This window comes from Saimiri boliviensis, chromosome X, assembly GCF_048565385.1.
Source record: "Saimiri boliviensis isolate mSaiBol1 chromosome X, mSaiBol1.pri, whole genome shotgun sequence".
In the NCBI taxonomy this organism is placed as follows: domain Eukaryota; kingdom Metazoa; phylum Chordata; class Mammalia; order Primates; family Cebidae; genus Saimiri; species Saimiri boliviensis.
This window is the reverse complement of record NC_133470.1, coordinates 21,678,118-21,702,869: the sequence shown is the minus strand read 5'-3', so window position 1 is coordinate 21,702,869 and position 24,752 is coordinate 21,678,118. Positions and strand designations below refer to the sequence as shown.

Here is a 24,752-nt window from a genome sequence, read left to right as displayed (position 1 = left end):
AGATCGCGCCATTGCACTCCAGCCTGGGTAACGAGAGCGAAACTCCATCTCAAAAAAAAAAAAAAAAAAAAAAAAAAAGAATAAGAAAAATAGGCCGGGCACAGTGGCTCAAGCCTGTAATCCCAGCACTTTGGGAGGCCGAGGCGGGTGGATCACGAGGTCAAGAGATCAAGACCATCCTGGTCAACATGGTGAAACCCCGTCTCTACTAAAGTGCAAAAAATTAGCTGGGCATGGTGGTGCGTGCCTGTAATCCCAGCTACTCCGGAGGCTGAGACAGGAGAATTGCCTGAACCCAGGAGGCGGAGGTTGCGGTGAGCCGAGATCGCGCCATTGCACTCCAGCCTGGGTAACAAGAGCGAAACTCCGTCTCAAAAAAAAAAAAAAGAGGCCGGGCACGGTGGCTCAAGCCTGTAATCCCAGCACTTTGGGAGGCCGAGGCGGGTGGATCACGAGGTCGAGAGTTCGAGACCATCCTGGTCGACATGGTGAAACCCCGTCTCTACTAAAAATACAAAAAATCAGCTGGGCATGGTGGCGTGTGCCTGTAATTCCAGCTGCTCGGGAGGCTGAGGCAGGAGAATTGCCTGAACCCAGGAGGCGGAGGTTGCGGTGAGCCAAGATGGTGCCATTGCACTCCAGCCTGGGTAACAAGAGCGAAACTCCGTCTCAAAAAAAAAAAAAAAGAAAAAAAAAAAAAAAAAAAGAAAAGAAAAATTAGGCCGGGCGCAGTGGCTCAAGCCTGTAATCCCAGCACTTTGGGAGACCGAGGCGGGTGGATCACGAGGTCAAGAGATCAAGACCATCCTGGTCAACATGGTGAAACCCCGTCTCTACTAAAAATACAAAAATTAGCTGGGCATGGTGGCTCGTGCCTGTAATCCCAGCTACTCAGGAGGCTGAGGCAGGAGAATTGCCTGAACCCTGGGCAGAGGTTGCGGTGAGCCGAGATCACGCCATTGCACTCCAGCCTGGGTAACAAGAGGCGAACTCCGTCTCAAAAAAAAAAAAAAATGATATTTTTTTATTATTTGGAAAGTTCACGGCCATATCATTACTCCAAATATTTTTTCTGCCCTGTTTTCCCTTTCTTCTACTGGTATTCCAATTTGCCTACAATACACCTTTTGATAGTATCCTACTGTTCCTTTCCCTGCCTACAGCACTTCGATGTATTTTCTCAAGATGTTGCACCCTGTTGACTATGGCTATTTTTATTTTTCCTTAGGTGAGACAGGACGACTAGAGAGGGCTGAAATTCCCTTCCCTCAACAGAATAATGTCTCAGTATCTCCTTTTGACAAAGACATTGCTCTCTGATGGTCTTTCCTTCTGGAGAGTAGACTTTTTTTTTTTTTTTTTGAGACAGAGTTTCATGCTTATTGCCCAGACTGGAGTACAATCTCAGCTCGCTGCAGCCTCCAATTCCCGGGGTTCCAGGCTTCTCTGCCTCAACTTCCCATGTAGCTGGGATTACAGGCTACCATGCCTGGCTAATTTTTTGTATTTTTAGTAGAGACGAGGTTTCACCATGTTGGCCAGTTTTCACCTGGCTTCAGTCTTTTTTTTTTTTTTTTTTTTTTTGAGACGGAGTTTCGCTCTTGTTACCCAGGTTGGAGTGCAATGGCTCGATCTCGGCTCACCGCAACCTCCGCCTCCTGGGTTCAGGCAATTCTCCTGCCTCAGCCTCCCGAGTTGCTGGGATTACAGGCACGCGCCACCATGCCCAGCTAATTTTTTGTATTTTTAGTAGAGACGGGGTTTCACCATGTTGACCAGGATGGTCTCGATCTCTCGACCTCGTCATCCACCCGCCTCGGCCTCCCAAAGTGCTGGGATTACAGGCTTGAGCCACCGCGCCCGGCCTGGCTTCAGTCTGACACAAAATAGATGTTGATAAATCCAATGGAAACAGTAATATGCAAAAATATCTACATTCTGCTTTTGAACTTGGATATGTCTTGGCATCATGTGGATGGACTATGATTCTAGTCCAGGCGTCCCCAAACTTTTTACACAGGGGGCCAGTTCACTGTCCCTCAGACCGTTGGAAGGCCACCACATACTGTGCTCCTCTCACTCACCACCAATGAAAGAGTTGCCCCTTCCTGAAGTGCGGGGGGGGGGGGGGGGGGGGGGGAGGGGCTGGATAAATGACCTCAGGGGTCGCATGCGGCCTGCAGGGCTGTAGTTTGGGGATGCCTATTCTAGTCCATCCTTTGGAAATGCAAAGTCCATACTTCGCATTCCTTCTTCAGAACTGTTGGTAGTTAATTTTAAGAGAACAGAAAAGCAAAAAGGCAGAGAGTCATCAGTAGTCAATTTCCTCCAGGCCTATGGAGCCTGCCATCTCCTTATCTGTTCCTTTATTTCATCTCAGGGCTAATATCCCCAAAGCAGTCTTGGATAATCATCATCAGTCAGAGAGGAATTTTCTGCAGCCCAGTTAATCAGCACACACACAGCAAATGATGAGAAGTAGTTACAAATGCCTCCAGGATTCATTTATTCACTTAACAATAATTTTTATTTTATTTTATTTTATTTTATTTTTGAGATAAAGTCTTGCTCTGTTGCTCAGGCTGGAGTGCAGTGGCATGATCTAGGCTCACTGCAACCTCTGCCTCCTGACTTCAAGCCATTCTCCTGCCTCAGCCTCCCGAATAGCTAGGATTATAGGCACACACCACCATGTCCGGCTAAGTTTTATATTTTTGGTAGAGACGGAGTTTCACCATGTTGACCAGGCTGGTCTTGAACTCCTGTGCTCAGGTGATCTGCCCGCCTTGACCTCTCAAAGTGCAGGGATTACAGGTGTGAGCCACCACACCTGGCCCACAATAATTTTTAAAACAATTACTCTGTACCAAGAAGTATTCCAGGGGTAGAGCAAATTATTTCACCTCAGTCCAGAATCTAGCCCTCAGCTACTTCGATGCAGGGAATCGTATTGTTCATATATTCAGAGATCATCAGATTTTTAATGACAAACTACCTGTAATTAACCATACAATTAAAATCACCAGAAAATGCTAAGTCATTCATTTCCACAGTGATTTCAAATGTCCCTAGCTGAGTTTGCCTCTAACATTTGTGGGGTCGGAGCAAGAGTATAAATGGAGGCCCATGTATCATAGGTCTAAACATTTAAAAGGTTTGAAATCTTGCTAACAGACTGTACACATATATGTATATACATCTTCCTATCTTGACAAATATATCTTGTTAATAACCTAGGAGATCAAGTGGCTTGGAGTTCCTTGCAGGAAAGGTGGTGGGGAGCAAACCCCCTCCTCTTTCCCACCACAGGGTGGGCCCAGTCCAGACATCGGGGTTCTGTTCACATCCTCCTGTTATAATCCCTTGCTTGACCACCCCTTGTGCCTAGAGATGTGCAACTCGGCAGTGAGGTTAGTCCTGGAAAGGTGGCCCTGAGGAAGAGGCCGAACAGGCCCTGGAAGCAGGCTCAGGAATTTGGGCAGAGAACTCCAGAGTGTTCTAGAAGGAGGATGGGGGTCTCCATATGAGTGCCCTGTCTCCTTGGCCCATGGACTCCTCAGAGGAGGAGACACAAAGCAGGAGTCTTAAAATGGGGCCCATGGCCATGATTCAGGGTATCTCCTACCTTCAAGTGAGGTACTGGAAAGGCAAACAAAATGCTGCTGGGGAATAGGTGGAAACAGAGGATGGTTCACCGGCTCTGGAGCTGAGGCCTAGTTGACCATCCCTCCTGGCATAGAATACCCCTGGCCAGAGAAGATACTTGTCCCCCAAATTCAGGTGTGTATTTCCAGTGATTGGGCTGACACAGTATGCTGCCTCAACAACTCCCTTTTCTCTGAGTGTCAGGGGCTGCAAAGGCTCCCGGCAGTCTGGGAGATTACGTGGGGCTCACCACACAGGGCTGCCTCAGGCCAGAGAGAGTACCTTTTTCTTTTCTTTTTTTTTTTTTAGACAGATTTTCACTCTGTCGCCCAGGTTGGAGTGCAGTGGCATGATCTCGGCTCACTGCAACCTCCGACTCCCTGGTTCAAGTGATTCTCCTGCCTCAGCCTATAAAGTAGCTGGGATTATAGGCACGCACCACCACACCCAACCAATTTTTGTATTTTTAGTAGAGACGAGGTTTCACCGTGTTGCTCACTATGGTCTCAATCTCTTGACCTCGTGATCCGCCCCCCTTGGCCTCCCAAAGTGCTAAGACCTGCTGCCAACCCGTTTCTGACTGTACGGACCTGGGCAATTCTCAGAACTCTGGAGCACCCCTTGTGGTGGAAGAGAGTAAAATACAGATTTTTTTTCTTTTTTCCCTTTTAATATTATTTTTTTATTTGTAGAAATGTATGGGGTACATATGAAATTTTGCTACATGTATATAATGCATATATTTTTTTTTTTTGAGACGGAGTTTTGCTCTTGTTACCCAGGCTGGAGTGCAATGGCGCGATCTCGGCTCACCGCAACCTCCGCCTCCTGGGTTCAAGCAATTCTCCTGCCCCAGCCTCCTGAGTAGCTGGGATTACAGGCACGCACCACCATGCCCAGCTAATTTTTTGTATTTTTAGTAGAGACGGGGTTTCACCATGTTGACCAGGATGGTCTTGATCTCTCGACCTTGTGATCCACCCGCCTCGGCCTCCCAAAGTGCTGGGATTACATATATAATGCATATTGATCAAGTCAAGGTATTTAGTGTGCCCATCACCTGAGTACAATACACTTTTGTTAACTACAGTCACCCTACTCTGCTATCGAACGTGGAGTTTACTCCTTCAATCTAACTGTATGTTTCTGCCCTTTAACCCACTTCTCTTCATCCTCCCTCTCCCACCACTCACCCTTTCCAGTCTCTGTTATCTGTCTTTCCACTCTCCACCTCTATGTGATCAAACGTTTTAGCTCCCATCGATAGGTGAGAACATACAACATTTGTCTTTTCTTGCCTGGCTTATTTCACTTAAGATAATAACCTCTGCTCTCAAAAGTAGAGAAGACCCCAGAAAGCCACCAATAAGTGTTTGGGTAACAGACACCTGCATAATCCAAGGGTAAATGGCTTAATTTACTGACCCAACTAGGTCTGTAATGAGAATAGAGTATGTAGTGGTATTGGTGGTTCTGTCTTCATTCTCTTCATTTTACAGTCACAATGAATCAAAATGTATCCTCTCACCTTTCTTGTGCTCATGACAAATAATTACCTGCTCTAAGCATTATTAACTGAGGAACTAGACTGGCAGTGATTCTTCTTTGGGATGTGAGACAAGAAGCTTGGAAATATAATAAAATGCACTGTTATTCTAAGAGATGACAGCAAGAAGCAATTTTAAAATATGTCTCTCTTGTAGACCATTGGGCCTTAATGACATGAGTGATTCTTCCATTACTGAGAAGTGCAAATAGAGGTGGATGAATTTTCCTGACAACTGAACCAGGCTTCAGTTAGTTTCAGAGAAATTTTCTTTCTTTCTTTTTTTTTTTTTTTTGAGACGGAGTTTCGCTCTTGTTACCCAGGCTGGAGTGCAATGGCGCGATCTCGGCTCACCGCAACCTCCGCCTCCTGGGTTCAGGCAATTCTCCTGCCTCAGCCTCCGGAGTAGCTGGGATTACAGGCATGCGCCATCACGCCCAGCTAATTTTTGTATTTTTAGTAGAGACGGGGTTTCACCATGTTGACCAGGATGGTCTCGATCTCTCGACCTCGTCATCCACCCGCCTCGGCCTCCCAAAGTGCTGGGATTACAGGCTTGAGCCACCGTGCCCGGCCGAAACTTTCTTTTTCTTTTCTTTTCTTTTTTTTTTTTGAGACAGAGTTTAGCTCTTGTTACCCAGGCTGGAGTGCAATGGCGCGATCTCGGCTCAACACAACCTCCGCCTCCTGGGTTCAGGCAATTCTCCTGCCTCAGCCTCCTGAGTAGCTGGGATTACAGGCACGCGCCACCATGCCCAGCTAATGTTTTGTATTTTTTAGTAGAGATGGGGTTTCACCATGTTGACCAGGATGGTCTCGATCTCTTGACCTCGTGATCCACCCGCCTCGGCCTCCCAAAGTGCTGGGATTACAGGCTTGAACCACCGCGCCCGGCTCAGAGAAACTTTCTATTTGAGTTGACCTGTCTGTGCATCAAGTTTGGCCATCATTTCAATGGATCCAGTGAATTACTCCGGAGGAAATAATGTGCCCAGGACTTGGGTATGGTTTTGTTTTGTTTCTGTTTTAGTTCACTACCTGGAACCTACCTCTGCAGTGTGGTTTACCTCTGACGGCCGATGCCAGACTTTTTGGGGGACTCACCCGTGCATGATAAGAATGAGGATGAGGACAGCTGGGCTCGGTGGCTTACACCTCTAATCCCAGCATTTTGGGAGGCCGAGGCAGGTGGATCACCTGAGGTCAGGAGTTTGAGACCAGCCTGGCCAACATGGTGAAACCCTGTCTGTACTAAAAATACAAAAATTAGCTGAGTGTGGTGGCTAGTGCCTGTAGTCCCAGCTACTCGGGAGGCTGAGGCAGGAGAATTGCTTGAACTTAGGAGGTAGAGGTTGCAGTGAGCCAAGATCGCAACACTGCACTCCAGCCTGGGTGACAGAGTGAAACTCCACCTCCAAACAAACAAACAAACAAACAAACAGAATGACAATGAGGGGAAGCCACCAGAGGGAAGAAGAAGGAAGAGCTAACCGTTTGGATCTGAAGAGAGGCTTTGCAGGGTGACAGCTATCAGCAACTGCAGGGAGAGATCCAATACAAATATAATATCTGTTTCCTTGAGTTCCTCAGATACTATCCGGCTCAAATTCCATGGGGTTTTCTCCCTATGGCCCTCTAATCTCTCTCCTTGCTGAGGACGCTCTGCTAACAGTCCGGGTATTGTTTGGAAAAAATGTGTTGTTAGTCTGAGTTCAGTAAGGGAAGCAGAACTGCGATGAGCCGTAGAGGAAGCGATTTATCATAGGAATTAGTCCCTGGCCCCACTGGAGGTCCAGGAGGGAACTGGAAGATGGGAGTAGCCACCCGCCATCAGGCTGAGAAGCCCAGCACATCCAGCTGCACAAGTGGAAGGGGAAGCCAGTTGGGGAAGCCTCTGGGAAACTGTTCCTACCTCTGTGGGCCTGCAGCCAAGTGTCCGGTGGTGGTCCTGGGGCTCCTGTTGGTCAACAGGGTCAGCAGTCAGAAAGAAGATCTGGACACAGATTGAGGGAGAGTGAGGACAAGTAGGATCCACTGTCACCTCTACCTCTGTTTGTCACCGTACCTAACCACAACAACCTTTGGAAAGTAACGGCTCTCCTTCATTCCCACCTCGCATATCTCGTGCAAATTCTTCCTTTGGCCAACTCTAACCCAAAGCCTTCAGGAAAGGGGATCCTGGGAAATGTGATTCCAGCTGAGCAAGTTAGCACACTACGCACTACCATGCTAGGAAATTCACAGCGTGGCCACTGGCAGAGCTCCCCGAGCAATTGGCAGGATACCCAGATTGAGAAGGTATAGGATGAATGAATAGGGGTGGCGGAGGAGGGGGAGTCTGAAAAGCATCCTTGACCAATCAGAGCACATTTTACTGTCCTGGAGCTTGAAACAGAGGAGAAAGTTACTAAGAGTTTTCCTGCTAGGATGGGACAAAGGATATCTTTACTGGGCAAGGATGAGTTTAGGTGGACCAGCTGCCTTCCTTCTAAACTGAGGTCACAGTCTGCAGCCAAAGTTCCCATAGCCCTTTGGTGCAGCCAGATTTAAAAAGAATCTTGTTCTCAGAAAGGCCGAAGCACATGCATATTTAAAGAGTTCTTTTAACACCGGGTTATCTGAGAGAGAATTACCTTAACCCAAATTCCGAAGACTCCACATAGTTAAGATAGACAAATTCATTATCAATGGTGCTGAGAATAGCTCCTTGGAAGGAATAAAATGTTTATTAGGATCAATTAAAGTATGTTTGAGAGATTTATTTTCTCCATCTTTATTCTATTTAAAGAAAGTGCTGAGTTGTATATTAATACTTCAAGGTCTTGGTCACTGTCTCTTGAAAAAAAGAGAGAGAAAATGTTTGTCATTCCAGGAGCATAATCAGTTGAGCCAGCGCACAATGACATAGTTAATTCACCAACGGAATTTGTTGCCATAGCTCCAGCGAGGGAAGGGGTAGATTAAACAATAGACTTTTTCACGACTGCAGCTTTCACCACAACCTGCCTTTCCCTGCAAAACAGGCCAGCATAGCGCTAGTTCAGAGCACAGCAATTGTCAATGAACCACAACCCAGGGGGGACAAGGGGAGGCTTGTGGTAAATAAAGCAAGAGTGCCCAGCAACACAAATCTCTCCTTATTCAATAACGGGGACACTCTGAGCTCCTCCGAGCTTATCTTTAACTGCTGGGCACAGAGAGCCTGCTTGACCTTTGGTCAAGTGAGGAACAAAAATTTCATCCTGTGACTAAAAAGAACTCCAAAGGGAGGAGGCCTCTGGAGAAAAGATCAGGAGGAGGCATGGTACGCCATCAGGAATGCACCATGGAAGAAGACTCCAGGGACAATCGCGCTCTGCAACTGTGGCGCAAGGTAATGTGGATGCTTTCTTATTAATTTTTGCCTTATTGAATATCAAAGTCAGTTCAAAAAGTAAAGTCCTATGTATCTGCGAGTATAACGAATCTGTGCTAATTAGTAATCATACTAAAAATGGAAATATTATCTTCTACATCTTAAGGTGATTTAAAAAAAAAATTGTGACTAACATTTCTTTATCCCCTTGCAGAGTATGTCAGCTCCCTAGATAAACTTAGAAGACAAGAACAAATTTGCTTACTAAAAAAAAAAAAAAAAAAAAAAAAAAAGGTCAGATCAATATGCTGTGGGAGTCTGAGGGTACTGCAGAAATGTTTTTACAAAATGTTCATTATCCTATGAAACGAGAAATTCTCCTAGTAGAAACGTCACCAAATCCTGATTAGAATAGCCATTCCTTTTCTTTTTCTTTTTTTGAGACAGAGTAACACTGTTACCCAGGCTAGAGTGCAGTGGCGTGATCTCAGCTCACTGCAACCTCTGCCTCCCGGGCTCAAGTAATTCTGCCTCAACCTCCCAAGTAGCTGGGGCTACAGGTGTGTACCACCATACCGGGCTAATTTTTGGACTTTTAGTAGAGTAGGGGTTTCACCATGTTGGCAGGCGTGTCTCGAACTCCTGACCTCAAGTGAATATCTACTTCTGAATTCAGTGTTATGCAATGGTCACACAAATGAGACCACTTTATATGGTCTTTTCTCTTGGGGAGGGGGTGTTCAGGGAACATGTTTCAAGAGTTAAACCGAATGAGTTCTAGATGGAGAAGTTTTAGGCAGGAGGACAAAGTGCTAAGAAGGACCTCAGATGATGTGAAGAAGAGATTGAGGGCCAGAGGCAGCTTCCCAACAATGAGGCAGAGGGAATTTCTCTGCTTAACGATGAAGCTGCTTTCACTGTACTACCCTGAGAATGGACACTGGCCCTGCTCGCTCCTGTCCCAGCATCCCTTCAAAACCTTCCCATGCTCCTTGGAATGGATATGGGTGGCTGGTTTAAGTGCCATATGCCTCAGAAAGTAGTCTCGGTTCATATCCAGCAGACAGTTGAGCTGATCGATCATTTTGCCCAGTTGATCCCTTCCCCAGTCGCCTCTACGTTATCTTAAATTTGGAGAAATTTGTGCTGTATATTGAAGACTCATGAGTTTTACCAGTTCATTGTATTGAGTTAATGGGGGAATCAGGAGGCATTCATTCATTCATTCATTCATGCCTCATTTCAAAATTGGCTTTGAAGTGGCATCGAAACAACTAGATTCGGGCTGGGCGCAGTGTTTCATGCCTGTAATCTCAGCATTTTGAGAGGCCAAGGCGGGCGGATCACTTGAGGTTGGGGTTCAAAACCAGCCTGGCCAATGTGGTGAAACTCCCTCTCTACTAAAAATACAAAAAAATTAGCCAGAGGCTGGGCACGGTGGCTCAAGCCTGTAATCCCAGCACTTTGGGAGGCCGAGGTGGGTAGATCACGAGGTCAAGAGATCGAGACCATCCTGGTCAACATGGTGAAACCCCGTCTCTACTAAAAATACAAAAAAAAATTAGCTGGGCATGGTGGCGCGTGCCTGTAATCCCAGCTACTCAGGAGGCTGAGGCAGGAGAATTGCCTGAACCCAGGAGGCGGAGGTTGTGGTGAGCCGAGATTGAGCCATTGCACTCCAGCCCGGGTAACAAGAGCGAAACTCCGTCTCAAAAAAAAAAAAAAAAAAAAAAAAAAAAAAAAAAAATTAGCCAGGCATAGTGGTGGGCGCCTGTAATCCTAGCTATTTGGAAGGCTGAGGAAGGAGAATTGCTTGAACCCAGGAGGCTGAGGTTGCAGTGAGCCCAGATTTCGCCACTGCACTCCAGCCTGGGTGACAGAGTGAGACTCTGTCTCAAACAAACAAACAAACACCAACTGATTCAGTTCTGGACTGGTGAATATAGAAAGTTGAGATGATTCTTCTATGTTCCAGTCATGTAGAATTAAATCTATGCAAATAACACTCTGCATTCCGACACCTTTTGTAAATCGAAAATAGACAAAGCCCTCTAATTTCATGCTCTCCCAAATGTATCACTTATCAACATTATAATACTTGACATTTTAGGGTGACATGCCCTAGGCTAAGTATTTTCCATGCCTTATTTTATGTAATTACATTCAACAAAAGGACTCAAGCTCCTGACCACTTATCTATTCTGCTAATTTGTGCCTTGATTTCTCTATTATATTGAATAGGCTTATTTAACCTCCTTGGGCAATTAAAATGGATTACATTATTAATTAAAATGGATTACATTAACATTTTTCTCATGCTTTTCGGTTCTCAGTGCACTTTTCTCACACAGGAAGGCTCAACTTCTGTAAATTAAACTTTCTGACCGCCAGCCCTTTGTATAGCATACATTGGTACCCCCAACCTGACACACGACCATTTCTGGTTACTGCTGATAGTGCTACTTAACAGCCAATAGTTACAAGCATTGCGGCTATATATTGAATCTGAAAGATTAAAATAATCATGAACTGAATAATCTTTTATAGCTCTCTGGGAATGGAAACTACCTTTATTTAATTAATAAATTTATTTATTTTGAGACAAAGTTTCACTCTTGTTGCCCAGGCTGGAGTGCAATGGCACGATCTCGGCTCACTGCAACCTCCGCCTCCTGGGTTCAAGCAATTCTCCTGCTTCAGCCTTCTGAGTAGCTGGGATTACAGGTGCCCACCACAATGCCTGGCCAATTTTTTGTATTTTTAATAGAGATGGGGTTTCAACATGTTGGCCAGCCTGGTCTCGAACTCCTGACCTCAGGTGATCCACCCACCTTGACCTCCAAAAGTACTGAGATTACAGGCATGAGCCACCATGCCCGGTCAGAAACTACCTTTAAATAAGAGAGTTGTGTAGTTATTTTCCACATTTTTTTTTTTTTTTTTTTTTAGACGGAGTTTCGCTCTTGTTACCCAGGCTGGAGTGCAATGGCGCGATCTCAGCTCACCGCAACCTCTGCCTCCTGGGGTCAGGCAATTCTCCTGCCTCAGCCTCCTGAGTAGCTGGGATTACAGGCACGAGCCACCATGCCCAGCTAATTTTTTTTGTATTTTTAGTAGAGACGGGGTTTCACCACGTTGACCAGGATGGTCTCGATCTCTCGACCTCGTGATTCACCCGCCTCGGTCTCCCAAAGTGCTGGGATTACAGGCTTGAGCCACCGCGCCTGGCTTGAGACCAAAGATTTTTAAGCACCATCAAATAACTCCAGAAGCACTCACTTAGATGCAAGCAATTGATATGATAATTACACGTCATTTTTATTTATTCATTAAAACAGGGATCCCCTAAAGTGCCCTTGTAGGGAATAATATGGCTAGCCTAGTTATTTCTAGCACCCTTCTGCTATTTCAAAATTCTATGCAAAATAATTTTATACTACTGGTTTACCTTCCTCCCTGCCTTTGGAGCACAACGTAAAATGGTAGCATAAAATACTTTCACCCTGAAACTTTGACTGTTTGAAGATCTAATTCCAAAGCCCTCGCTTCTTCCACTATATTGTGTGATTCCCGGAAGAGGTACTCCTGTGGGCCCTGGATAAGGCCTGGTATACAGTAAGGGTTCAATAAATATCTATTGGTTGACTGACAGGGACAGTTCTTTCAAGATACCATTCATTGAGGTGGACTCCGATTTTCTACAGAGAACACATGTATCAAATGGAAAACTGACTTCCAGTTTTTTCTTTCCTCTTTACCAGTCTTTGCTGCCAAGTCTTCATGGTGAGATAAGGGCTTCCTGTTTGTGAGAAAGAGATGATTCCCAGGCATTCAGATGGGGGAAGGTGGAGTGTGAGCTGGCCAGAGGCTTTGGAAACTAAATCTTCCAGTTCCTTCAGAAGTGAGAGCAGAGTGGCAAACATGCTGCCGTCCCGGGCACCAGTCATCAGTTAGCTCCATCGGTCCTCAGATATGTGGAACACATGTTCCAGGTCCCGCACTGGTTCTAGGTAATAAATAGGATAGAAGAAAGAATGTTGAGTTATTAGGGAAGAATGGCACTCGCGTTTCTGTAGTATCCTCAGCGGAGGTGGTTTAAATATTAATGCCTTTTTAGCAAAACCCAATTCCTCAATTTAGCAGTGAGCATCAAAAGATATGGTTTGTCCCTTCCTTGTTTTCTTTCTTTTTTTTTTTTTTTGAGACGGAGTTTCACTCTTGTTGCCCAGGCTGGAGTGCAATGGCGCGATCTCGGCTCACCGCAACCTCCGCCTCCTGGGTTCAGGCAATTCTCCTGCCTCAGCCTCCTGAGTAGCTGGGATTACAGGCACACGCCACCATGCCCAGCTAATTTTTAGTATTTTTAGTAGAGATGGGGTTTCACCATGTTGACCAGGATGGTCTCGATCTCTTGACCTCGTGATCCACCCGCCTCGGCCTCCCAAAGTGCTGGGATTACAGGCTTGAGCCACCGCGCCCGGCCTCCTTCCTTGTTTTCTTTAAGGAAAATTTTTAGCCATAATAAGGAAAGAAAAATTAATAGAAACAACGTAAATGTACATGTAATATTTAGTCCTTATTTGGCGGGAATTGAACAACTGAAAACTCTCCAAATTTATGAAGCTTAAAGATATCTGAACATTTTTCAAAAGCCACGTAAAGGGAAAGGAGAAATTTATTATATTTTTACCTTTTTTTTTTTTTTTTTTTTGAGACAGAGTCTTGCTCTGCTGCCAGGCTAGAGTGCAGTGACGCAATCTCGGCTCGCTGCAACCTCGGACTCCCAGATTCAAGTGATTCTCCTGCTTCAGCCTCCTGAGTAGCTGGGATTATAGGCGACCACCACCATGCTCGGCTAATTTTTTTACTGTTACTACAGACGGAGTTTCACCATGTTGGCAAGGCTGGTCTTGAACTCCTGACCTCAAGTGACCTGTCCGCCTCAGCCTCCCAGTGTTGGGATTACTGGCATGAGCCACCTCATCAGCCTTATTTTTACCTTTTGTTCCAAACATCAGTAGGCTTGCTTTCCTCTTATCTATCTCCCCGTAATTCCTCTACATGAGCCCTAATATTACAGGCATATATGTGTACAGCCTTCAAGCTACACAGTTTTGTCTCCTTTAGAAATTATAGGGTTGACTGACTCAAGAGTCTTCGTGACTCAATTAGTGGATGTATAATCACTGCCATAGGCTGCTCTGCTGATAGTTCTCACTCTGAACATTGACAGGTGGAGCAGGGGCTAATTCTGAATCTGGTTCTCCACTTGATCTTAGCCAAAACATTGATAAGCGATGTGAGTGTACCAACCTCTCCCTGGTAGAACCTAGGTTCCCACACTGTGGTCCTCTAAGGCAAGTCTTGGTGACCATGCCTTCTCTAACTCCTCCCTGACCCCCTGAAATGGCCCAATTACCACGCAAGCAGATGTGGAGTGAGAGGCTAGACTTGTGTCTCATGAAATCTGGGGTTTCCCCAGTCTTCCCAGTACTGAGAACTATGGGGAGAAAACAAATCTTTTTTTTTTTTGAGACGGAGTTTCGCTCTTGTTACCCAGGCTGGAGTGCAATGGCGCGATCTCGGCTCACCGCAACCTCCGCCTCCCGGGTTCAGGCAATTCTCCTGCCTCAGCCTCCTGAGTAGCTGGGATTACAGGCACGAGCCACCATGCCCAGCTAATTTTTTGTATTTTTAGTAGAGACGGGGTTTCACCGTGTTGACCAGGATGGTCTCAATCTCTCGACCTCGTGATCCACCCGCCTCGGCCTCCCAAAGTGCTGGGATTACAGGCTTGAGCCACCACGCCCGGCCAAGGGAGAAAACAAATCTTATTTGTCTGTCTTATTTTTGCCCTTTATTCTCAAGGACTTGGAGCCAGTTCTCAAATACTATGGGGTAAAGAAAATGGTACAACTGGCACAAAATTAATTTTGTCCCATTCTCACAATGAGGCCTCAACAAGTAAAACATACTTTTAATGTCGGTCCTCCCCAGGTATTAGAACATTTTAAAGTTTCCTCTGTCTTTCCATGAACTACAATTCTCTCTCTCTCTCTCTCTCTCTCTCTCTCTCTCTCTCTCTCTCTCACACACACACACACACACACACACACACACACTCACGGATGGAGAAAGGAAAATTTAAAAATTGGTAAATATGACCCAGGAGAAAGAAAAATAGTATCTGTTTCAAATCTGTTTTTTCTTAGTTCCATTAATTTGTCATAAATAAAATGCAGAATAACTTAATGATAATTTCTTTTGAAACCAAAGACTAACATGATAAGAATTTTTAATAGTACTATTATCTTTACCAAAAAGATCAATCTTTTTTTTTTTTTTTTTTTTTGAGACGGAGTTTCACTCTTGTTACCCAGTCTGGAATGCAATGGTGCGATCTCGGTTCACCGAAACCTCCGCAGCCTGGGTTCAGGCAATTCTCCTGCCTCAGCCTCCTGAGTAGCTGGGATTACAGGCACGCGCCACCATGCCCAGCTAATTTTTTGTATTTTTAGTAGAGACGGGGTTTCACCATGTTGACCAGGATGGTCTCGATCTCTCGACCTCGTGATCCACCCGCCTCGGCCTCCCAAAGTGCTGGGATTACAGGCTTGAGCCACCGCACCCGGCCAAAAAGATCAATCTTTAAGAGTTTGTCCTACATATATCTTTACATATGTCTTCCTGTTCTATATATCCTTTTACAGTGGAGATGATCACTTTTTTTTTTTTTTTTTTTTTTTTTTTGAGACGGAGTTTCGCTCTTGTTACCCAGGCTGGAGTGCAATGGCACAATCTCGGCTCACCGCAACCTCCGCCTCCTGGATTCAGGCAATTCTCCTGCCTCAGCCTCCTAAGTAGCTGGGATTACAGTCACACGCCACCATGCCCAGCTAATTTTTTGTATTTTTAGTAGAGACGGGGTTTCACCATGTTGACCAGGATGGTCTCGATCTCTTGACCTCGTGATCCACCCGCCTCAGCCTCCCAAAGTGCTGGGATTTCAAGCTTGAGCCACCGCGCCCGGCCGAGATGATCACATTTATCTTGGATACATGACTTCCAACATGCTTAGTAAATGTTTGTTGAATGAATGAAAGGAATTTAAATCACTGATTATTCTATATCCTCCTTACCCAGAGAGACTCCTGAGTTTGTCCACGTAAGGTCATCTCTAGGCTGTCCAGGAGAATGAGTGGGTTGCAATCCAGATTTTGAGGCATGGATCAATGTTGGATGGACCAACTCCAACTTGACTCCAGTCTCTAAATTGATTAACATTATCATTAACACCAGCAACACAGATGTTGTAATCACTGTTCACAAGGCTCTCCACCTCAACACTGCCAGACTCCTAGGGATGTGAGAGGTTTCTGATGTCTGAAGGCCAGGTGAGACCCACCTAGAGATACCACAGATGGCAGACTCAACCTTATACAACTCTTCAGCTTTCTCAGAGGTGGGCAGGAGCTGGGCCAGCCTCCAGGAGAGATAGGTAAGACTTGTGCATGTATCTGCCTCATAAATTTTTTTCCATGCGGTTATTACATCTTTCCTTAGGGTGGCAAATGAAGGACTTTCTAAAGTCTCACACAAATAATTCAAGACCAAAAAAAAGGATAATTAATTAAAAAGCTTTGTAGGGCTTTCTTCGTTATACAAGGTAGGAGAGAGTTATAATCACCAGGAAGTACAGTAGAAATCTTCTTACCCTCTACAGTGGGGACCAGTTGGTCAGTTAATTGGAAAATAAAATGGGGCAGGGCATGGTGACTCACGCCTGTAATCTCAGCACTTTGGGAGGCCGATGCAGGCTGATCACCTACGGCCAGGAGTTTGAGACCAGCCTGGCCAACATAGCGAAACCCCGTCTCCACTAAAAATACAAAAATTAGCTAATAATCCCAGCTACTTTGGAGGCTGAGGCAAGAGAATCGCTTGAACCTGGGAGGCAGAGATTGCAGTGAGCCAAGATCACGCCACTGCACTCCAGCCTGGGTGACAGAGCGAGACGTCATCTCAAAAAAAAGAAAAAAAGAAAAAAGAAAAGGAAAATAAAATGGGTATAATGGGGACCCACTTAAAAAATGATAAATGCACGCATTAAACATTTTATTTGAATTTAAAATAAATATATTAATTTGTCAAACCTTTAAGTGGGCCACTGATTGGAGCTCTGTGTTGTCTTTTTTCATTAGGCACACACATATGCATTGCCTATTATTTCCATTTTTAGTTTATTCGAGATTGAGTGAAAACACTTTGAGTATGGAATCCTGGGCAATTTTGTCCCCTAGCTTGTATAGTTGTCTTGCCCTCACCTAATTCAATAGTAATTTGTAATTTTTTTTTTTTTTTTTTGAGACAGAGTCTTGCTCTGACGCCCAGGCTGGAGTGCAGTAGTGCTATCTTGGCTCACTGCAACCTCCTCCTCCCAGGTTCAAGTGATTGTCCTGCCTCACCCTCCCGAGTGGCTGGGACCACAGACGTGTGCCTCCACACCCAGCTAATTTTTGTATGTTTAGTGGAGATGGGGTTTCACCATGTTGGCCAGGCTGGTCTTGAACTCCTGACCTCAAACGATCTGCCTGCCTTGGCCTCCCAAAGTGCTGGGATTACAGGCATGAATCACTGCATCTGGCCAGAGATGGGCTATTTTAACAAGAGAAATATAATCTGTTTGTGGAGAAGTGTCTGAATCCCCTCCATCTCAGTCTTCCCCCATTGGCATAATAGTTGGGAACAGACTACAGAGCTGTCAGGAGATGGTACATCCTTTCCAGGAGTTAATAAAGTGATGCCCTGCTTTCACAGTCTATTAATTAAGAAGGTAATCAGTGCATGCTTTCTGTTCGGTATTTGAAACTTGAAGGCAATAAAATCAGAACACTACTTGGATTTTTTTTTTCTCATAAAGAAATGAATAACAAATTAGGGCCACAGAGCTAGAGTAATCACATTTTGAATTTCTCCTGAGCATGTCTCTAATAACCTATATGCGTTGGGTAAGAAGAACAAAGAAAGGCAAAGTTAATTACCCAGGAAATGCTTCATCAAGAAATGTTGGTTACATTAGCTCAGGGTTTCTCAACCTTGATACGACTGATATTTTGGGCCAGATAATTCTTTGTTGTAGGGGCTGTTCAGTGCATAGGACATAGGACGTTTAACAGCATCCCGGGTCTCCAACCACTAGATACCAGCAGTACTCCCCTTCACCAAGTCATGACAACCAAAAATGTCTCCAGACACTGTTAAATGTCTCCTGTGGGACAAAATCACCTCCATTCAGTAATTGAGAACTTCTGAATTCACCACATACATTCCTTCTCATTTCCCATCCCCTGGAGCTCTCCAGGGTTTGCTGGGGTTTTTTTCTTTGTTTGTTTTTGTTTTTTTGAGATGGAATCTCTCTTTGTCACCAGGCTGAAGTGCAGTGGAGTGATCTTGGCTCACTGCAACCTCCGCCTCCTGGGTTCAAGTCATTCTCCTGCCTCAGCCTCCTGAGTAGCTGGGATCACAGGTGCCTGCCACCGTGCCCATCTAGTTTTTGTATTTTCAGTAGACACGGGGTGTCACCATGTTGAGCAGGCTGGTATGGAACTCCTGACCTCAAGTGATCTCATACCTCAGCCTCCCAAAGTGCTGGGATTACAGGCGTGAGCCACTGCACCTGGCCAGTTTGCTGTTTTAAAGACTCAGAGTAAAACCTTTCAGATCAGGGCCATCTATCTACATTTTCCAGGGAGTTATTTGAAAAGAAATAGACTAGATCAAAATTACTTGTCCAGATAACAAGAGGGCTCTTTGCATTTCTGTATTGAAAAGTAGCAGGCAAAAAGAACAAAGGAAGATGGCCTAATAAAGGTATTTATTTAAGGCATTCAGCCAAACACTTGACTTATATTTAATCCCCATGAAACCCCCAGGGGGCATTAGTAATTTTATTTTATTGTGGGAGAAACTGAGGCTTAAAGAGGTCAAGTACTTGCTCAAGAACACACAGCTTGTAATTTAGTGGTGGAACATATTGCCTCAGTGTACGTACTTAGAATGTCATACATCTAAAAAAGCAAGGTCACCAGTTTTATCCTTTTTAAAATGTAATTTTTTTTTTTTTTTTTTTTTTTTTTTTTTAGGCGGAGTTTTTGCTCTTGTTACCCAGGCTGGAGTGCAATGGCACGATCTCGGCTCACCGCAACCTCCGCCTCCTGGGTTCAGGCAATTCTCCTGCCTCAGCCTCCGGAGTAGCTGGGATTACAGGCACGCGCCACCATGCCCAGCTAATTTTTTGTATTTTTAGTGGAGACAGGGTTTCACCATGTTGACCAGGATGGTCTCGATCTCTTGACCTCGTGATCCACCCATCTTGGCCTCCCAAAGTGCTGGGATTACAGGCGTGAGCCACTGCACCCGGCCCTTAAAATATAATTTTTATTAGGGAAAGTTTCAATCATACACAGAATTAGACGAGATATTAATAGTTCATTACCATTTGTATTGTTCATGTGCTCGCCACCTGCTTCAACAGTGATCAACTAATGACCAAACTTGCTTCATCTAGACCTTCTTAACCTCAGCATAATTAACATTTTGGGCTAGAAAATTGTTTTTTGTGGGTGTCAAGCACACACAAAACAAGGCAAGGTCTGAATGACTTGACTGGTAAAAGTGTAACTAATCACTTTTAGATTAAGACAGTTTATTCCTTACATAGCAAAAGAAACAGTAGCCAATGGTGCCAGCTTTTTTTTTTTTTTTTTTTTTTTTTTTTGAGACGGAGTTTCACTCTTGTTACCCAGGCTGGAGTGCAATGGCGCGATCTCGGCTCACCGCAACCTCCGCCTCCTGGGTTCAGGCAATTCTCCTGTCTCAACCTCCTGAGTAGCTGTGATTACAGGCACGTGCCACCATGCCCAGCTAATGTTTTGTATTTTTCGTAGAGACGGGGTTTCACCATGTTGACCAGGATGGTCTCGATCTCTTGACCTCGTGATCCACCCGCCTCGGCCTCCCAAAGTGCTGGGATTACAGGCTTGAGCCACCGCGCCCGGCAGTGCCAGCTTTCTACTGTGCTTGTCCCACATACCAAAACGAAGGACACTGAAACAAAAGGGGCCAGATAACTTCCCACACCCATTGCTGAGGAGCCCACTGTAGATTGCAACTAAGTGTTTTTCTGTTCTGTAACTGTACTGAGAGGGGCAGGGCAGGAAGCCCCATATCCCAACCAAAACAAAGAGGCTCTTAGAAACTGCTAGACCCGGCGCGGTGGCTCAAGCCTGTAATCCCAGCACTTTGGGAGGCCGAGGCGGGTGGATCACGAGGTCAAGATATCGAGACCATCTTGGTCAACATGGTGAAACCCCGTCTCTACTAAAAATACAAAAAATTAGCTGGGCATGGTGGCGCGTGCCTATAATCCCAGCTACTCAGGAGGCTGAGGCAGGAGAATTGCTTGAAGCCAGGAGGCGGAGGTTGCGGTGAGCCGAGATCGCGCCATTGCACTCCAGCCTGGGTAACAAGAGCGAAACTCCATCTCAAAAAAAAAAATACAAGAAGTTAACTGGGCATGGTGGTGCGTGCCTGTGATCCCAGCTACTCCGGAGGCTGAGACAGGAGAATTGCTTGAAGCCAGGAGGTGGAGGTTGCGGTGAGCCGAGATCGTGCCATTGCACTCCAGCCTGGGTAACAAGAGCGAAACTCCGTCTCAAAAAAAAAAAAAAAAGAAAGAAAGAAACTGCTTCATGACAGTTTCTCAGGGGAGATAAGGAGGTGATTGTGAGATGGCCTTGAAGCAGCTCCTCACAAGCCTCCCATCCTCTTCTGTTCCGGGAGGATCACAAGGAGTTCTCCAACACTCAGCGGAGTTGCACTTCAAGTCTTTGCCTCTATGGACACATTCAAAGTCATCACGGTGCGGGGGCAGAGCCATTTTCTAACAGTGGATGTTTGTCCTGTACATTGTAGGATGTTTAGCAGCCTGTTTATGGCCTTCACCCAACAGATGTCAAGAGCACCCCCAATCCCAACATGTGACAACCAAAACTGTCTCCAGACATTGCTATATGTACCTTGTGGCAAAATTGTACCCAGTTGAGAACCACTGATCTAGAGCTCTATCCACTCCCCACATTCAAACAACATATTTCATCTGCAAATATTTCAGTCTTTCCTTCCTTCCTTCCTTCCTTCCTTCTTTCTTTCTTTCTTCCTTCCTTCTTTCTTTTCTTCTGAGACGGATTTTCGCTATTGTTGCCCAGGCTGGAGTACAATGGCTCGATCTTGGCTCACTGCAACCTCCACCTCCCAGGTTCAAGAGATTCTCCTGCCTCAGCCTCCCAAGTAGCTGGGGTTACAGACATGCGCCACCATGCCCGGCTACTTCTATGTTTTTAGTAAAGATGGGCTTTCTCCACATTGGTCAGGCTGGTGTCGAACTCCCGATCTCAGGTGATCCACCCGCCTCAGCCTCCCAAAGTGCTGGGATTACAGGTGTGAGCCACCGCACCCGGCCACAAATATTTCAGTATATATTTCTTTTTTTTTTTTTTTGAGATGGAGTTTCGCTCTTGTTACCCAGGCTGGAGTGCAATGGCACGATCTCGGCTCACCGCAACCTCCGCCTCCTGGGTTCAGGCAATTCTCCTGTCTCAGCCTCCTGAGTAGCTGGGATTACAGGCATGAGCCACCATGCCCAGCTAATTTTTTGTATTTTTAGTAGAGACGGGGTTTCACCTTGTTGACCAAGATGGTCTCGATCTCTTGACCTTGTGATCCACCCGCCTCAGCCTCCCAAAGTGCTGGGATTACAGGCTTGAGCCACCGCGCCCGGCCCCTGTCAGTATATATTTCTAAAGTACAGTTTTGAAAACACAATAGCTGTTTTGTTTTGTTTTGTTTTTGAGACAGTCTCACTCTGTTGCCCAGGCTGGAGTGCAGTGTTGCAATCCCGGCTTACTGCAGCCTCAACCTCTTGGGTTCAAGCAATCCTTCCATTTCAGCCTACCAAGTAACTGGGACTACAAGCACATGCCACCACACCCAGCTAGTTTTGCTTTTTTATTTCTAGTAGAGATGGGGTCTCACCATGTTGCTCAGGCTGTTCTCAAACTCCTGGGCTCAAGAGATTCTCTGGCCCTGGCCTCCTTAAGTGCAAGCATTACAGTCATAACCCACCTGAAGCAGCCATAATATCATTATTACACCTAATTAACAAAAATTCCTTCATAGCATCCAGAAATTGCTCAAATTTCTAATTGTTTTATAAATGTCATTTTTACAGTGTTTTGAATTAGGACTCTAATAATACAGTGTACATATTGCAATTGATTGATATGTCTTTCAGATATCATTTAGTCTATAGTCTTCTTGCAATTTTTTGGTTGAAGAAACTAGGTTTGTTGTATAGTTTCCACAATCTAGATTTTGCTGATTGCATCCCTGTGGTGTTAACATACACCTTTATCCCTTCTGTATTTCCTGTAAATTGGCCTCAGATCAAGAGGTATGATCAAAGCCAGGTTCTATTTACTTGGCAGACTGTTTCATAGGTAGCACATGTACTTCTTTTCTTTTCTTTTTTTTTTTTTTTGAGATGGAGTTTCGCTCTTGTTACCCAGGCTGGAGTGCAATGGCGCAATCTCGGCTCACCGCAACCTCCGCCTCCTGGGCTCAGGCAATTCTCCTGTCTCAGCCTCCTAAGTAGCGGGGATTACAGGCACGCGCCACCACGCCCAGCTAGTTTTTTGTATTTTTAGTAGAGACGGGGTTTCACCATGTTGACCAGGATGGTCTCGATCTCTCGACCTCGTGATCCACCCGCCTCGGCCTCCCAAAGTGCTGGGATTACAGGCTTGAGCCACCGCGCCCGGCCCGGTAGCACATGTACTTCTATGAGGAGTACATAATGCTTGGTGTTGCCTGTCTTTCTGTAATGTTAGCAGTAGTGGATTCCAAGTGCCTAAACCCAATCTTTCCTTAGGGGTTATAAAGTGGAGATAATTCATTACCATCTTACCTTCCTTATTACTCATTCTTCTTTTTTTTTTTTTTTGAGACGGAGTTTCGCTCTTGTTACCCAGGCTGGAGTGCAATGGCGCGATCTCGGCTCACCGCAACCTCCACCTCCTGGGTTCAGGCAATTCTCCTGTCTCAGCCTCCTGAGTAGCTGGGATTACAGGCACATGCCACCATGCCCAGCTAATGTTTTGTATTTTTAGTAGAGACGGGTTTTCACCATGTTGACCAGGATGGTCTCGATCTCTTGACCTCGTGATCCACCCGCCTCGGCCTCCCAAAGTGCTGGGATTACAGGCTTGAGCCACCGTGCCCGGCCCCTTATTACTCATTCTAAGACAAGATACTTCTCTTGTTTGGTGACCCAGAGGAACAGTTTGTATAGGAAAGGTTAAATAAAGGCTTGATTATTCCCCAGTTTTCAAAATAATGTGTTTTTCTCTAGCATTCTTCAATGCAGGCAAATGAAGCTTGGGGGTTTCTTTTGATAGTATTATGAACTCATGCATTTAAAAACATTAGATAGGATTCAATCAATTGCAGTTCTTATCCTTATTGATGCTTAAACTTTTCATCTTTGGCTGTCAGGAGTCTCCTAAGTCCTTTTGATGATTTCTAACTCTTTTTTTTTTTTTTTTTTTAAAGGATAATAGAACTTATATATTCATATGAGTATCGTTATCTTCACACTTTCAAATGATGATCAAAGACTTATTCCAAGAATGTTTTGAGCAATGGTAGTACAATATGTGCTAGAGACTGCCATGATTCACTGCTAATGGTTTTGCTCCTGTTGAGTTCCTGCAATTGAATGGTGGAGTGAGGTTATCCAGACCATTTTGCTGAAATAAAGGATTATTTTTCTTTGAAGATGTGCTTATACCATACTTGCTTACTCAAGACAATATCTTCTCAAAGCAAGGGTAGGCTTCTGTGAAAGACCATTGACTGCATATAGGTATACTGAGTGTCATTTTTTTTTTTTTGAGATGGCATTTTGCTCTTGTTGCCCAGGCTGGAGTACAGTGGCAGGATCTCGGCTCACTGCAACCTCTGCCTCCTGGGTTCAAAGCAATTCTCCTGCCTCAGCCTCCCAAGTAGCTGGGATTACAGGTGCCTGCCACCACGCCCAGCTAATGTTTGTATTTTTAGTAGAGACAGGGTTTCACCATGTTGGCCAGGCTGGTTTCCCAGTCCTGACCTCAGGTGATCTGCCCACCTTGGCCTCTCAAACTGCTAGGATTACAAGTGTGAGCCACTGCACCTGGACTCCTTAGTGTCATTTGACACGGCCTCTCATCTGGGATTTTAGTAAACAGGTGTTTAAAATGATTGCTTTTGGAGATATTGAAAGTTTTCACCTAGTCAGCTTCCCGGGAAACATATACAAATAGGGTTTCTTAGTCTTGATGCAAACAAAATAGATTTTTTTTTTCTACTTTGAGAGCCAAATACTTTGGGGATCAAAATCCATGTATGAATAAAGTCTCTCATCATCTCTTCTTCATCACAGTGGTTCTGAACATTTTTTTGTTCTAAACTTTTATTTTTATTTATTTATTTATTTATTTTTATTTTTATTTATTTATTTATTTTTTTGAGACGGAGTTTCGCTCTTGTTACCCAGGCTGGAGTGCAATGGCGCGATCTCGGCTCACCGCAACCTCTGCCTCCTGGGTTCAGGCAATTCTCCTGCCTCAGCCTCCTGAGTAGCTGGGATTACAGGTACGTGCCACCATGCCCAGCTATTTTTTTGTATTTTTAGTAGAGACGGGGTTTCACCATGTTGACCAGGATGGTCTCGATCTCTCGACCTCGTGATCCACCCGCCTCGGCCTCCCAAAGTGCTGGGATTACAGGCTTGAGCCACCACGCCCGGCTGTTCTAAACTTTTAAAAGCCCTGATGCTAAACCCCAGGACAATTAGATCAGAATCTTTAGGGAGCAGGTATGAGGACTCAGTGTTTTTGAAAGCTCCTAAGGTAATTCTAACGCACAACCAAGGTTGAGAACCTTCCAGAGTAAAGCAAAGAGGACAACAATCTTTATCAAGAGATTAATTTAGGCCGGGCGTGGTGGCTCAAGCCTGTAATCCCAGCACTTTGGGAGGCTGAGGCGGGTGGATCACGAGGTCGAGAGATCGAGACCATCCTGGTCAACATGGTGAAACCCCGTCTCTACTAA

At 45.2% G+C, this 24,752-nt stretch overlaps 1 protein-coding gene across 1 annotated transcript in view; it reads left to right on the top strand.

Moving 5' to 3' along the window:
- Positions 1-8,212: 8,212 nt before the first annotated feature.
- The window catches only part of PCYT1B (phosphate cytidylyltransferase 1B, choline), a 121,917-nt gene continuing 105,377 nt past the window's right edge, over positions 8,213-24,752 (top strand). Inside the window, exon 1 of the mRNA XM_003924084.3 lies at positions 8,213-8,564. Coding sequence (XP_003924133.1) covers positions 8,493-8,564 — 72 coding nt within the window. The 5' untranslated portion in view covers positions 8,213-8,492. The remainder of the gene's footprint in view (positions 8,565-24,752) is intronic.